At 42.5% G+C, this 15,014-nt stretch overlaps 1 protein-coding gene across 5 annotated transcripts in view; it reads right to left on the reverse strand.

Moving 5' to 3' along the window:
* Positions 1–10,139, reverse strand: part of LOC131107793 (methylated-DNA--protein-cysteine methyltransferase) — a 108,861-nt gene extending 98,722 nt beyond the window's left edge. For 2 of the 5 annotated variants that reach the window (XM_078787410.1, XM_058058121.2), the window contains exons 1-2: positions 7,918–8,027; positions 6,261–6,407 (exon numbers count right to left, since the gene is read on the reverse strand). In XM_078787410.1, coding sequence (XP_078643536.1) covers positions 6,261–6,397 — 137 coding nt within the window. In that variant the 5' untranslated portion in view covers positions 6,398–6,407; positions 7,918–8,027. Of the gene's footprint in view, positions 1–6,260; positions 6,411–7,917; positions 8,028–10,014 lie in introns of those variants that run through there. The other 3 variants (XM_078787407.1, XM_078787408.1, XM_058058122.2) reach the window with 3 other exon arrangements.
* Between the last annotated feature and the right edge of the window lie 4,875 nt (positions 10,140–15,014).

Below are 15,014 nucleotides of genomic sequence, written 5' to 3' on the forward strand. Positions count from 1 at the left end.
AACGATATGTAGTACTCTACTCGAGTCACTCGGTGGCAGTAATGTGCGTAACACACCCTTAGCTTAAACTTTACTCGGCGACATCACTTCCTGTCTGTTCCGCCGCTCAATTCCCCTTACATGACACATTTAGAAGTCTTATTTTCTCTTATTAGATTTACTACATTGGGAAGTACGAGTGTAAAGGTGACTATAGGGGTGTTGTTTTATGTTTAGAGGGCTCTAAGGTGGCAAAAACATAATAATCCATTCATAAGTAAGCAATCCTACTTTGCAGAAATTCACTTTTCAGGGTGTGAGCATCTGCTTGGTGTATGTTATTAATATGGCAATAATTATCCAATAAAATAAATGACATCAGTGACCACCATCAGTGAATCCGCAGAGATTGTACTCTAGATCCATGGATGTGGAAAGTACAATGATCAGATCTTTTTGGCGTGAGCCACTCAGGATTTTCGGGGGATCATGTGATCCGGGTGTGCTGGGAATTCCGATGCACAAATATATTGTTTATATCTATATGCAAATGAGGCTGAATGTTTATCCATGTAAAATTAATTATAATTTTCTATAGGAGCATTTTCAGAACAGTTTTAGCTTCTAGCACATTTTGTGCTTTTTTTTTTTTAATAAAAAAAAAGATTTCAAGCTGTTAAAAGAAATCCCTCAGCTCGGAATTAAATCAATTATTTTTGCAGGAATGCTCCATGCATGACTTTCCTCTCCTTCTGGTGAAAACACATCATAGAGGCCGTGTTTAAGGGTGATTGATACGGGCATTGCCTGGCGACATTATCAGGCAATAAAGGCTACTCAGGTTCTAATGCAACATGTCATACACAGGCTCCTCTAGTACATTTCTATTGAGGACCTCACAAGCTAAATTGCTTTTCCCGCCCCCTCCTCCTCCGTCTCCCCTCGCCTCTCCTCACATCTCAGCCCGCTTGACAGACAAATTGATCAAAGCATTGTAAAATAATATGCTCACAAAATGTCTCGGGGCAAAAGTCCGGCCCTTTTTTTCCTCATTTTTCACCCTAATAAAAAAAAAAAAAAGATCAGACTGATTTCCTCGGTGTTATACGTCTGTGTGAAAGACTCAAGCAGGGTTATATTTCAGACACGGCTAATATCCTGTAAACTAAATAGGAAGCATTCTTTTTTTCCAGTGTGGCCATGCTAAAGACGAGGAAGTGGGGGGGCTGGTTAGCAGAAGGCTGCTGCGTCGGGGCCCCAACTGGGGTTGTTGGAGATGTAATGAATTTGTTCATCTGATGGTGCCTTCAGGGCTGTCGTTAAGACTGGCAGAGGAGGTTGATTTCAGGAAATGTTGCGAAGATCAGTTAGGAAGCAAAAGGGGCTTGAGACGTTTCTATTAGAAAGAGCTGACGGTCATGGTGCGTAAGCAATACTTCAAGGGCGTTTATGTGGCTATAATGGCGCTTATCAATAACTATCTATCAATGCCACAAATGCTTTTCCTGCTGCTCGGGCAAATTCAACAGCGGGGAAAAACAACAATATACGCTTTTACCGCGCTCGCATATCTTCACGCTATGCATATTTCCCTTATCCAAAATACGGCCTGGGAGATCATTTATCAGCCTGACTCGCTAAGCCGGCAACACAGAGCTGAAAAGAGCCTTGTTTAGTATGTCATAAATAAATCAATGGAAATGGCTGATCCACGCTATTAAAGCTACACCCGGGCTTTTGTGAGATCTACATGGAAAGCCGGCCCGGGAAGATAAGCCCATATTTTGTCACTTTATCTGCCTTTGTGGTGCATTCAAAGTCCGACACAACTTGGTTCATTTCCAACTCGCCGCCGCATCGGAAACGATGCAAGGTGAATTAGCTTCACCGCCAATCCTCCCAACGGTTACGCAGAGGGGTGGGATTCCCCCACGCTGCAGCGGTGAGACACCGTCACTTTATGGTGAGCTCTTCTCCAGCAGGTATCTGCAGCTGTGTGCCAGTTAGATTGACGGCATGTTAAAAAAAACGGTATTACAGGTCTGAATGATCTCACAACAGGTACAATAATCCACCTTAAAACCTTTGGCGACCGTTGCGGACGAAACCCGTGCCGAGCCAAAACTCAACTCAGAACCTCCGGCGTCACTTCCTGTCCGCCACTTAAACCCCAAAGGGAACACGACATACAGCAACATACACAAGTCTTATTATGGCTACTATATTGGGTAATATGAGTGTAAAGGCAACTGTAGGGGTGTTATTCCATGTCTAGAGGGCTCTAGTAAAGTAAAAAAAAAAACATTTAGAAGGTTCTAAACAGGCTTTCTATGCTCGAACTATGAAATCTCATTTATGGAAATTAACCGATTAACCAACATTCTTGAACCGATGAACTGCCATCAACGAGGGATTACTGTATAAGATTTACAGATATTGCTGGAAGTATTGTGCCGTGTATCACAGCGGTTCTCAACTGGTTTGGTTGTGGGACCCACCATCACCCCTCCAGGACACCCAAAACTCTCAAATAAATCTAAAATGATGTGTGTGAACATCTTCTTTTGCCTAAAACACGAATATAATAGGTCTGCTTAATAAATATTCACCTTTTAGAAGCTGAAATCAGAGGTTATTTACATTTTAATATCAAAATTACGACTTTTTTCTCGCAAATTTACAAATATATTCTCAAAATCTCAAGATTCTGCAGAAATAAAACAATATCCATATGAAAACATCAGAGTGTCCCTTTACGTCTTTTGATTTTTCAGTGCGTGGTCCTTGAAGGAAACATTTTGGACACTGCTGATGTAAAGAGTGACGTGTTGCAACACAGCACCGCTATTGGTGTGTCAAGTTACACTGCCGCTCAAAGGTTTGGGATCACTTGCAAACTTCTTTGTTTACCAAAAAAAAAAACATATTTCACAAACTATTTTTTTCCATTTCACAAACAATTAAAATGAATCAGATGATTTTCAAAGAAGGATGTACATTTTTGCATAGAGGCCTACTATCAACTGTCAGTCCTCTGCATCAATCTCCTGGTATGGCTGCTAATCTAGGTTCATTATTTTATAAGGCTAATAGATTATTAGAAAAGCCATCTAAAAATCGAAAAACTAAAACTAAAACCTCTTACCATGCTGTTAACTACTCCCTTCAGAGAGCAGCGCAAACTGGGTCTAACAAGGACACAAAAACGATGCATATCTGAGAGTGTGTAGTTTAAGACAAAGACAGGTCGTCACCTGGCAGCTGCACTAAATAGTAGCCGTCAAACACCAGTGTCAGTATCAACAGTGAAGCGGCCACTTCAGGATGCTGGACTTCATAGCAGGACTGCCAAGAAAAAGCCAGATCTCCGACCGGCCCCAAAAAAATTTCCAAGTGATCCCAAACTTTTGAGCGGTCGTAGTACTTACGAAATATCATCTTTAAGCACTGGTTGCGTGTGTTCCGAGTCTGCACTCACTTAGCGCTGAAATGAGGCATAAACGGCGACTTAGGTTTTTCAAATAGCGAGTTCCAGTCCGCATCTGTTTGCACAATTAGGTCATCACTCGCTTATCTCAAGTCTTGTTTTATTCGATTTTTAAATGTGACAAAATATCGTTTTTTTTGTCCTATGTTGGACCTTGATGTGTGATGAAATCTAAACATTTTCTTTCGTAATTTCCACATCACACCTTTGAGAACACGGTGCTAAATGTGATCGGGCGTCACTTATGACCGACGTCGCAAACGATATTAAACTGAGAAATGATCTAGTGGTGCGAATCATTACATTCATTTGCATATTCCTACTGAACCTGAACACACAAATTAAACCCCCGTTCGCGAGGAGACAGGGAGAAAGGTGCCCGGGCATGGTTATAGGACATCTTCCATAATCAGAATTCCATATTATTAATTTCCTCACTTCAACTCATTAAGAACAAGTGGAATGTTTTTACTGCTTGATGAATTTGAGGCAGCGGCAGACAGTCAGGAAACACATGTTGGGGTCTAATATACAAGGTCATTAATGGGTTTCCATAAATTAGAATTTAAACGTAGATTTTCAAAAGGAGAACTTCCTATCTGGGTGCATTTGAAAATGGTTTCATTTCCCAAACCATTCAAGGTTATCAAATGTGAATCTGCGATACATGGATATTTAATTCCAATCTAATCACAACTAATCTGAGATGTAGGGAGGTGGACCTGCAAGAAATAAGACGGAACTACGTATTAGCGCCGGGCTTAATCAGTCTCCATCGCTTCAGTAAGGCCGGCGACGTTCTGACAATTTTGAGGGATGGCCGCGCCGTGAAATGCAATTACATTTTGTCGCTCGACACTCCAAAACTACTGCGACGCTCAACTTGTGGGAGGAAAAACATAAATAAACAGGAAGCCAGGCCTGCCCCGTTAGCTCCCTCCCCGCCCCCGTGGCCTTTACTGACCCGGTAGACACCGGCTCTAATCAAGTCCCGCGTGAGTAATAAACGGGTTACTTGGGTGAAATTTCAAATATAGAGCAGCGGAAGGGGATCGCCGGGGTGTGCCGTCAGAAAATCTAATTCCGAGCCCAACTGTAACATATTCTAGCAACCCTCATATTTCTGGCGCCGGCTCATATTTGCCCAACTTTTCCGCTGGATATTTCTTGTGGGATCGACAAAAACGCCCCTGCTCGTCATGACGGATGGCGACGCTCCATCACGGGGAAGATATGAAACAACAGTTTCTGGTGAAAATGGAAAGAAAAAGTCCTGCATATAAAGACATGGTTAGAAATGGTAATAATGATTTGGGTTATAATGAATACAATCTGCAGCTGTATTTTTTTTTTGGGGGGGGGGGGGGGTCATTTTGGGTGTAAATTCAGCCCTCCCAACCTAGACAGGTTAATTTATCCATATTATTATTATTTATCTTCTTTTGTCTCTGGTATTATATGGGATCCAAGCTACGACATTTCGTTGGCAATTTCACTGCTGTGTTTTTGTACAATGACAATAAAGGAAGTCTATCTATCTGTCTAAAATGGCATGAATTGCAGCTAGCAGGGGTTAGCTTAGTTTAGCATGCTTGTGTGAGTGACTCGGACTCATGTGAATTCAATCGTGCCGGACACCAACGCTAGTCAGCCCCTTCCCGACATAAACATGGCGCATGAATGGAACAGAAGGTAGCGGGATTGAGATTAGTTTAGCACGCTCATGTGGTTTTGTGTGCGACTGATGAGTAGATTTTCCCCCCAAGTTGTGTTCGCGGCTTTTAACGTACAGTATGTTTTACTATACCCAATGATGACGTCTTCGTTCTGAGAAGAAAAAATACGAGAAGCATGTTTATTTATTTTATTCGGTAACCCAAAAAGCAAAGATTCTATGCTGGTAAGAAATAAGTGTTAAATGTAAAAAATTTAATTTTGATCAATTGAAATGGAAAATGGAACTTAATTTGAATGAAAAAACAAATCCCAGTTCGGTCACGCTATGTATTATATTATATATATATGCATAATATTATATATAATATACATATAATAATAATTGGCGACTCCAAATTGTCCATAGGTATGAATTTGAGTGTGAATGGTTGTTTGTCTATATGTGCCCCGCCTCCCGCTCAAAGACAGCTGGGATAGGCTCCAGCACCCCCCGCGACCCTCGTGAGGAAAAGTAGTAGAAAATGAATGAATGAATATATATAATAATATGTATTATATATTATTATATAATTTTATACCCTTGTGAGGAAAAGCGGTAGAAAATGAATGAATATATATAATTATATTTGTGCATTTTGTTGCCCTGTACCAGTGACATGAGCAATAACAATAAAGTTGAATCTAATATCATCTAATCTAATCATTGTTATGGTGCATTTTTCTATATTATTGATGGTTAGTGCATATAGAAGGTACACAGGTACAAAATACAGTGCCTGCCCCACCTGTTTATGTTTATGCAGCCGGTCCAACTCCCCGTATATAGATGATCTTTGATGAGTGCCAACATTTAGCTTGTTTTAATGACACTCGACATGTTATGACATACTTTATATCACTATATCCGATAATCTAATTCCAAGCCCAACTGTAAGATATTCTAGCGGCCCTCGGATATTTGCCCAACTTTTCTGCCGGATATTTCTTCTGGGATCGACAAAAAGGACCCTGCTCGCGATGAGGGATGGCGCCACTCCATCACGGAGAGTGGATACTGTCTGCCTGTAAATTTCACACCTTTGTTTATCACGTCAGCAGGCCGGCTGTTGTACAGTACCTTTCAGCAGGTGCGACATCCATTAGGATCTGGATGGTGTGCACGCCATTCTCACATCCGCTGACTTGGATCTTCCCCAGGGGACTCAGCAAGGAGATGGTCTTTGGAGTGCAGAGGCTCTCCTTCTGCTCCCTCATCTCCTTTGCCCTGCTAAGGAAGTACAATTTACACCTCCGTCGTGGACATATTCACGTGGCGACTTCCCACTATTTCCCAGCCGCATTTGCATGGAGTGATCTATTGGAAAGCGAGCGGACCGCCGGCGACATGATGGCTTACATGTTTGAACACCTTGCCTCCAAACAGTGTCATGATGTGGCTTGATCCCGACATTACAATCCAATATTTCTCGGCTGCATGGGAAAGAATACGCCTATCTAACCAATAAATCGCCCATTTTTCCCCCCTCTTTCTCTTCTATATATCACATAAATGAGAAAAACAATGCAGTCTGTTCCCTTGTCTGGTGGGGGATTCCCAAGATAGCTCGACATTATTTTCAATCCGTCATTTTTGGTTGATGGCCGGGATGTTTTTCTAGCATTAAATTTGTTCCTTAGGGTGCAACTCCGATGGGATTCCGGGGTTTCCAGCCCTTAACAACAGCAAAAACGTGCAGCTTTTCTGACGACTGAGATGGATACTGGCAATAACCAGACAGCAGTTCCCTTTTTTATTTTTACTTTGAGGGGGGAAGCGGAGATGATTGACTACGTTATGTGATTTTTTTTTTGAAGGATGGGGGTAATGACAAATAAAGGTCATATTGATTGAAGGAGTTTTAACCAAGGAGACCTTTCCGTGCTTCATTTAGAAAGTTTCTGAAATTCACAACTCACATATTACTTCTTTCATAACTCACCTGTATTATGGCACAATAAATTGTATTTTAAACAAATACTTGATATTATTTTGAATAGCAGGAGCATGGAGGGTGACCTCCTCTGCATGTAGATTCTAATTGCATGGCTTAGTATGTTACAAAATGAAGAAGGAATTCATTACTTCATTGAGCCCCCCCCCACCCCCCCCCCCTTCTGACACAAACACACACACATATCTGTCATGGTATGTGATCACAACAGCGTGTGTGCCTCAACTTTCTTGTTTCTACTCTTCCAGCAGCTCTCGCAGGGGGTTTGCCTGCACTGACAATAAAAGGCGAGAACATTTTCTGAGGCAAACAATACTACAGTGCACTTTGGATAAAGCACCGAGCAGACTGCCTGCCATTTAGCAAGCAGCTAATAGACCCCACAGAAAACAAGAATAATGGACTTTGGCAATTATGTCCTTGCTAATAGTCTACTCTGATTAAAAATAAAGCCATCACATTTGCTCGCCGTGCAGCAGACTAATACTAATGCATGTTTGTTCACCCATCTCTTCACGGCAAACAAAAGGCAGCTTGTGTCGCGATGCTGCTCGTCCATCATTAAGACGAGCTGGCGGTCAAATGTAGCGTTGACAAATCGGGTGGCAAGTGAACGCAACATGTGTCCTACTTTGTTTTACGCTTCACGTGACTTGGAGTTGTCGACGCCCTGAGAATGCTATGCTAGTCTTTGTACCTTGCCGGTGGCGCTAAGCGAGACATTCATCCCGACGAATGTTCACAACGCGAATAACGTCAGGGTTTAAGCACAGTAAAACAAACCCTTGCGGTGACGTGCTGAGTCCACGCGTAGCAGTCCACGCCACACACTTCCCCGCTTGGAGAGTCTCTCTTCCTGTTTCTCCGAGCGCGACCAATCACAAAAGACAAAGTCCGTCACCGCCCTGTGATTGGTCACTACACACTCTAAAGCCCTCCCCCTGCCAGGAGACAAACACTAGGCTTATCGAATATGGCTAATGGGTCTCAAGTTGGGATTTGGCGTCTTGCAAGGCGGGTGGGGGTCCCGGTACGCACTGTCATAGTAATGATTTAGATATTTGATTTGCTTGATAGTTTTACAGAAGAAATATCATTACGCATGTATTCAAATTCATTTTAGACATGTTATATTTCCACTTACAGCTAAGACATTTATCCATTTCTCCAGTCTCATGTGAGCTCTTGAGGTCTATGGGGGTCCTGGGCATAATGCTTGTGAATGAAAAAATATATATATCAGCGTGAATGCATGTATGCATGCATGCGCTAGAAACTAATAATTTAGGCATGCTATCATAAACAACACACAAGGCAGTGCACACTCATTTTATTATGGCATTCAAAGTGGAGGGACTTTTCTTACGTCCCCTGAAGCAGTCATACATTTAACTTTTAGCAAATATGTCAGCCATTATGTGCACGGCATCCGTCTTGCATTGTTTAAAAATGTCTTTTGTCCGTCTGCAGCTTTATTTTCATTGGAGTGCTGCTTTTCGGCTCTGCTTGGAATGTGCAGGCCCGGCGGTGGGCCGGTGGCCCACACCCCATCTCAGCGGCGAGGGTGGGAGGAGGGTGAGTGAGGGTTTGGGGAGGGAGGGGGGAAGAACGCCACCCCTGCAGAGACCATTTTGAAATCTGTGAGGATTTCTGTGCCATCTGGACCCGCTGCCAGTCTGCCCCAGATAGTAAGGGTTGGCAACGGTACCCGACGGTGCAATATGGCTCCCTCTTTAATGAACTACTAACTGTCCCCCGTTTTAATTGATGTGACATTTGAGCCATTTATCTCTGACATTTCAATGAAGGATGATTCTCAGCCTTGCCATTTACTTTTTTTGTGCTATTTTCTAAGAGTCATTTGCATTTTCCTGCTCGAAACCTGCTTTTTGTCTCTCATTAGCTAATTAGAGAGCAACATGCACAATTAATAAAAATGAACATAACCTAGTTTGATAAAAGCTTGATGAGGCATAATCAGGAAATCCGTGTTTCTTTATATTCATCAAATGTGATGTGAAGGGCTACCTCTCGCTGAAAAGGTGACTTGGAAGGAGCCCTGTGACCTTTACCCGCATACCGACATGCGGCCTACAGAGTGGGACAACTTATGTTCCCAGCATGGGGAGAATCAGGCTCAATTAATCAGCATGTGATTGCAGTGAGCAGCCCCCTCTGCTGGAGCTTCTCAGCCACGCTCATTCATGGTGGCCGGCATATGAAATGTGGCACACACTATTCATGTCAGCTCATGATAAAAAATAAAAATAAAAAATATTCCGTAAAATGTCCTTGATGTCGTTCATGTAACAATCTAGTCGATCAATATGCGTTCAAGAAATTACAGCAGACAGCCCCACCTCTATATGCCGCCCCCCCCATCTGTCGACATGTTACACAATTTGTTTGTACAGTAACGTGCATTTGATCAGCTACAAATAATATGTCTTTCGCTACAGGAAACGGTGCGGACGCCGCGTGCGGGAAACAAACATCCATAAGTACGTGCGAATGACAACACGCCGTATATCAAAGGCCTCGATTGTGTTCCATAATGACATATATATTTAAATGTTTTTTAAGATATCCTTTCAAAACAGGACTCCGGCGATGACGCCGGTTCCTTTGATTGTGCGCCGCATCGTTGCCAAGGTGTGGTGCCTGTCTGCGTTGATCTCTTTTGTTTGAGACTCAAAAGAGCTCCTTTTTCCTGCGCTGTTTCCCGCACTATTTGTGTTTGTGTGAGGTGCTGACGGACTTATAGGCCGCGCGGCTTCCTTTTAGCGTATGGCACCAGATGTTTGCCACAATAACAACCCCCACACAGCCGCCCCCCCCCCCTTTTTTTGTCATACATTGATAGAAAAGGTTTATTAGCACCTCTGTCCATCCTGTAGTGTGTGATTGTCAGAGCTCAGTCATGTGTCGTCTTCCTGTTTCCTGTCTGTGCTCCTAATCTCGTTCTCATGTTGCCGTGGGAGGAGTGGCAGCCATTTGTGATATCTGATTTAAAAAAAAGTTTATCCAAAGATGCCCCATGCATTGAAAGTATGTCATATTGTAAATAGGGCTGTCATAAACGGATGTGGTGTCTTTGAACGCAACCTTTCATTGATGATATAATAACAAGGTTAAAGTGTGGTTCAAATGTTTTAGGCTATCTTTTAGTTTGATTTAAATGTTCAGTTCATTTTAAGCTATTAACACATAGGAGTATATGTACATACATAATACTGTACTTTTATCTTTTAGTACATAAAATACAGTTAACTTGGGTACACTGTATGTCACACGTAGTGATTAGTCATGATTAATTCCGGGACTGCAAATAATGACTAATCTGAAGCTTGTTGTTTCGATTAATCTGGTAATCAGTTAGGCCGGGGGTCGGCAACCTTTCCTATGACAAGAGCCATTTTACCTCTAGGGTAAATAGACTGGAGCCGAAAAACAATATCTTATTAACTTTAAAAAAAAGTGAATTTTGGGGTATCAAAGTAGTTCAGAGGAGAAAAAACTGAGTTAATCGAGTACTCTTGCTAATATCGGATCTTGCTAATATAGAAGATAAATGGACATAAATATCGATGTAAATTTTACATTTGTTGACAAACACGTTTCCTCCAGCCCCAACAAGTTCAGGTGTTAAATACTTGAGCATTGCAAAGGGAGCCACAACAAAGAGGCTGAAGCGCCACATGTGGCTCTGGAGCCGTGGGTTGCTGACCCTTGAGTTAGGCCCAAGACGAACCAATTCAATATGAACCAAACACAAACAGTTGGTGTTTTGATCTGAATCATACAGTGAAGAAAATAAGTATTTGAACACCCTGCTATTTTGCTATTTCTCCCACTTAGAAATCATGGAGGGGTCTGAAATGTTCATCGTAGGTGCATGTCCACTGTGAGAGAGATAAACTAAAAAGAAAAATCCAGAAATCACAATGCATGATTTTTTAACAATTTATTTGTGTGATACAGCTGCAAATAAGTATTTGAACACCTGTGTATCATCTAGAATTCTGACCCTGAAAGACCTGTTAGTCTGCCCATTAGAAGTCCACCTGCACTCCATGTATCATCCTGAATCAGATGCACCTGTTTGAGGTCGTTAGCTGCATAAAGACACCTGTCCACCCCATACAATCAGTAAGACTTTAACTTGTAACATGGCGAAGACCAAAGAGCTGTCCAAAGACACCAGAGACAAAATTGTACACCTCCACAAGGCTGGAAAGGGCTACGGAGCAATTACCAAGCAGCTTGGTGAAAAAAGGTCCACTGTTGGAGCTATCATTAGAAAATGGAAGAAGCTAAACATGACGGTCAATCTCAATCGGAGTGGAGCCCCATGCAAGATATCACCTCGTGGGGTCTCAATGATTCTAAGAAAGGTGAGGAATCAGCCCAGAACTACACGACAGGACTTGGTCAATGACCTGAAAAGAGCTGGGACCACCGTTTCCAAGGTTACTGTAGGTAATACACTAAGACGTCATGATGTGAAATCATGCATGGCACGAAAGGTTCCCCTGCTTAAACCAGCACATGTCAAGGCCCGTCTTAAGTTTGCATATGACCATTTGGATGATACAGAGGAGTCATGGGAGAAAGTTTTATGGTCAGATGAGACCAAAATAGAACTTTTTGGTCATAATTCCAATAAGCGTGTTTGGAGGAAGAAGAATGAAGAGTACAATCCGAAGAACACCATCCCTACTGTGAAGCATGGGGGTGGTAGCATCATGCTTTGGGGGTGTTTTTCTGCACATGGGACAGGACGAGTGCACTGCATTAAAGAGAGGATGACTGGGGCCGTGTATTGTGAGATTTTGGGGAACAACCTCCTTCCCTCTGTCAGAGCATTGAAGATGGGTCGTGGCTGGGTCTTCCAACACGACAACGACCCGAAGCACACAGCCAGGAAAACCAAGGAGTGGCTCCGTAAGAAGCATATCAAGGTTCTAGCATGGCCCAGCCAGTCTCCAGACCTGAACCCAATCGAAAATCTTTGGAGGGAGCTCAAACTCCGTGTTTCTCAGCGACAGCCCAGAAACCTGACTGATCTAGAGAAGATCTGTGTGGAGGAGTGGGCCAAGATCCCTCCTGCAGTGTGTGCAAACCTGGTGAAAAACTACAGGAAACGTTTGACCTCTGTAATAGCAAACAAAGGCTACTGTACCAAATATTAACATTCATTTTCTCAGGTGTTCAAATACTTATTTGCAGCTGTATCACACAAATAAATTGTTAAAAAATCATGCATTGTGATTTCTGGATTTTTCTTTTTAGTTTATCTCTCTCACAGTGGACATGCACCTACGATGAAAATTTCAGACCCCTCCATGATTTCTAAGTGGGAGAAATAGCAAAATAGCAGGGTGTTCAAATACTTATTTTCTTCACTGTATGTCAATCACATGTCAATCATTGTTTTCCAAAGTCAGTTTGCTTTGACGCAAAGATAATAGGTCTGCTTTCATGGATGACTCAGGAAATGACTCACAGCTCGGAGACCCGAGTTCAATTCCACCATCTCTGTGTGGAGTTTGCATGTTCTCCCCGTGCATGCGTGGGATTTCTCCGGGTACTCCGGTTTCCTCCCACATTCCAAAAACATGCTAGGTTAATTAGCGACTCCAAATTGTCCATAGGTATGAATGTGAGTGTGAATGGTTGTTTGTCTATATGTGCCCTGTGATTGGCTGGCCACCAGTCCAGGGTGTACCCCGCCTCTTGCCTGAAGACAGCTGGGATAGGCTCCAGCACCCCCCGTGACCCTGGTGACGATAAGCGGTAGAAAATGAATGAATGTATGAATTATTAGAGCCCTCTAGACATTAAATAGCACCCCTATAGTTGCCTCTATACTATAGTAAATGTCATAAAAAAGTTTGATCAGTTTTTGGCTGAAATCAATTTTGTGCCCTGTGATTGGCTGGCCACCAGACCAGGGTGTACCCCGCCTCTGGCTCGAAGACAGCTGGGATAGGCTCCAGCACCCTCGCGAAACAAATGTAGCCATACTGTATATATTTAGCCAAACAACGATGCTACAACATGAACTGTGATTGGCTTATGACCGGTCCAGGGTGTACCCCGTCTCTTGCCTGAAGACAGCTGGGATAGGCTCCAGCACCCCCGCGATCCTGGTGATGATAAGCGGTAAAAAATGTGTTTTTTTTTAAAATGACATTTACTATAGTATAAAGTATCGAGGCGACTATAGGGGTGCTATTTCATGTCTAGAGGGTTCTAATAATGGGGCCGCACAGTGTGTGAGTGGTTTCCCTCCCACATTCCAAAAACATACGTGTTAGCGTCAACTTGTGGCTGGAACTGCCATAAGTCGAAGCTGAATCAACAGCGCCTCTGCTGGTGGTGCCAAGTAGTGCACCTCATTTTGCTTCCATTGTCGCCATGCATCAGCAGTTTTGCACAATTCATGATGGATTCGTTCCTTTTTCCGGGGCTAATCAACCGAATCTGGGTGTCACTAACATTTTAGCAGAGCAGAGCGTTCCTGTCGTGCGGAGGATCTTCGGCGACGCGTTGCCTGTCATGTTTGACTCACTTATGTCGAGGCCCCCGCAACCATTTATTTAAAGGTCCTACATTCATTTCCAGCTGCAACCATACATTTGCTTCTTCTCCTTCCTACCACACACCCCCCCCCCCACCGCGGCGACAAAGAGAGCGCCACATTTCCCCGTCCGCCTCCAGTGCCCACTTACTTAAGGCGCGCCTGCGTCCCTCCATGTCTGATATGATTTTTCCTTCCCTGCGCTACTGTTGACACGCCGCTATGAATGTGCGCGAGCACTTTGCAAATGAAGAGGCTTGAACTCCTGACAGGCGGTGTCGCCGGCGCCATGACACACTGGCCCGCACATGCTGCGCGGCATAATGATGACATTAGGATCCAGTGATAATATCAGGACGCACTTCAGATAAATGACTGATAAACCAGGGGTTGTGCCTCTCGTATTACACGCTTGACAGAGCAGCTAATCAGTGTCCAAGTGACTGCTATTACATAAATCATGAGCTCGACTTTGATGCATATTCCATCCGTGTTCCCTATTCATCACGTCATCCGGAGCGGGGTGGGCTGGGGGGGCCGAAAAGGGGGGGGGGGTGCTCTCTGGATGAGTGGCTGCCGGGCCAACACATTTTAAGAGCACATTATGTTTTCATTAGAATTTGATATGATCCATTCCAGTGTTGATTTGATTTGATGTGCTCGGGTCATTTGATAGGAAGCTGCCAAGGAGGGGGGAGGGGCGGGGTACTGTTACACCGTGTAAGCACATTTCACCCTCACCGGATACATTTACAGTAAATACTTTAGAGATTTTTTTTTAGGGTCATACACGCGTGTCCTAATTTTTTCCAACAACGAAAGCCACTGTGATATTCTTTTTATTTGTCATATAATCATAATTTATGGTTAATGAGATTTTTATTTTATTAGATTTAAAAAAATTCATAAATACATTTCCTGATTACACAATTATTATATAAATATTATGTAGATCGATTCTTTTTTTTCAATTATTTTTGTGTGGCTTTTTCCCTGACAGAGTCAGCTTTTATATTAAACATTTGATTAAAAAAAAAAGTAATTCATAATCTGCAATTAAAAAAAATAATAATTCACAGTTTAGGTGATTTTTTTCAACAAAATGAAATATTGTACAATAAAAAAAATAAACGATGAATGAAGAAAGTCATTTTGTTGTTATGACTTTTATTTTCGTCTAAACTTTTGTATAAATACTATGGAGGTACTAATTATTTATTTTTAATTATTATTAAATTAATTACCATAATTATAACCATAATTATTTCCCTGATATTTTTCTGTTAGTTTTATTGGA

Source organism: Doryrhamphus excisus, linkage group LG20 (assembly GCF_037039965.1).
Source record: "Doryrhamphus excisus strain RoL-2023G ecotype Guam linkage group LG20, RoL_Dexc_Guam_v1.1, whole genome shotgun sequence".
In the NCBI taxonomy this organism is placed as follows: Eukaryota; Metazoa; Chordata; class Actinopteri; order Syngnathiformes; family Syngnathidae; genus Doryrhamphus; species Doryrhamphus excisus.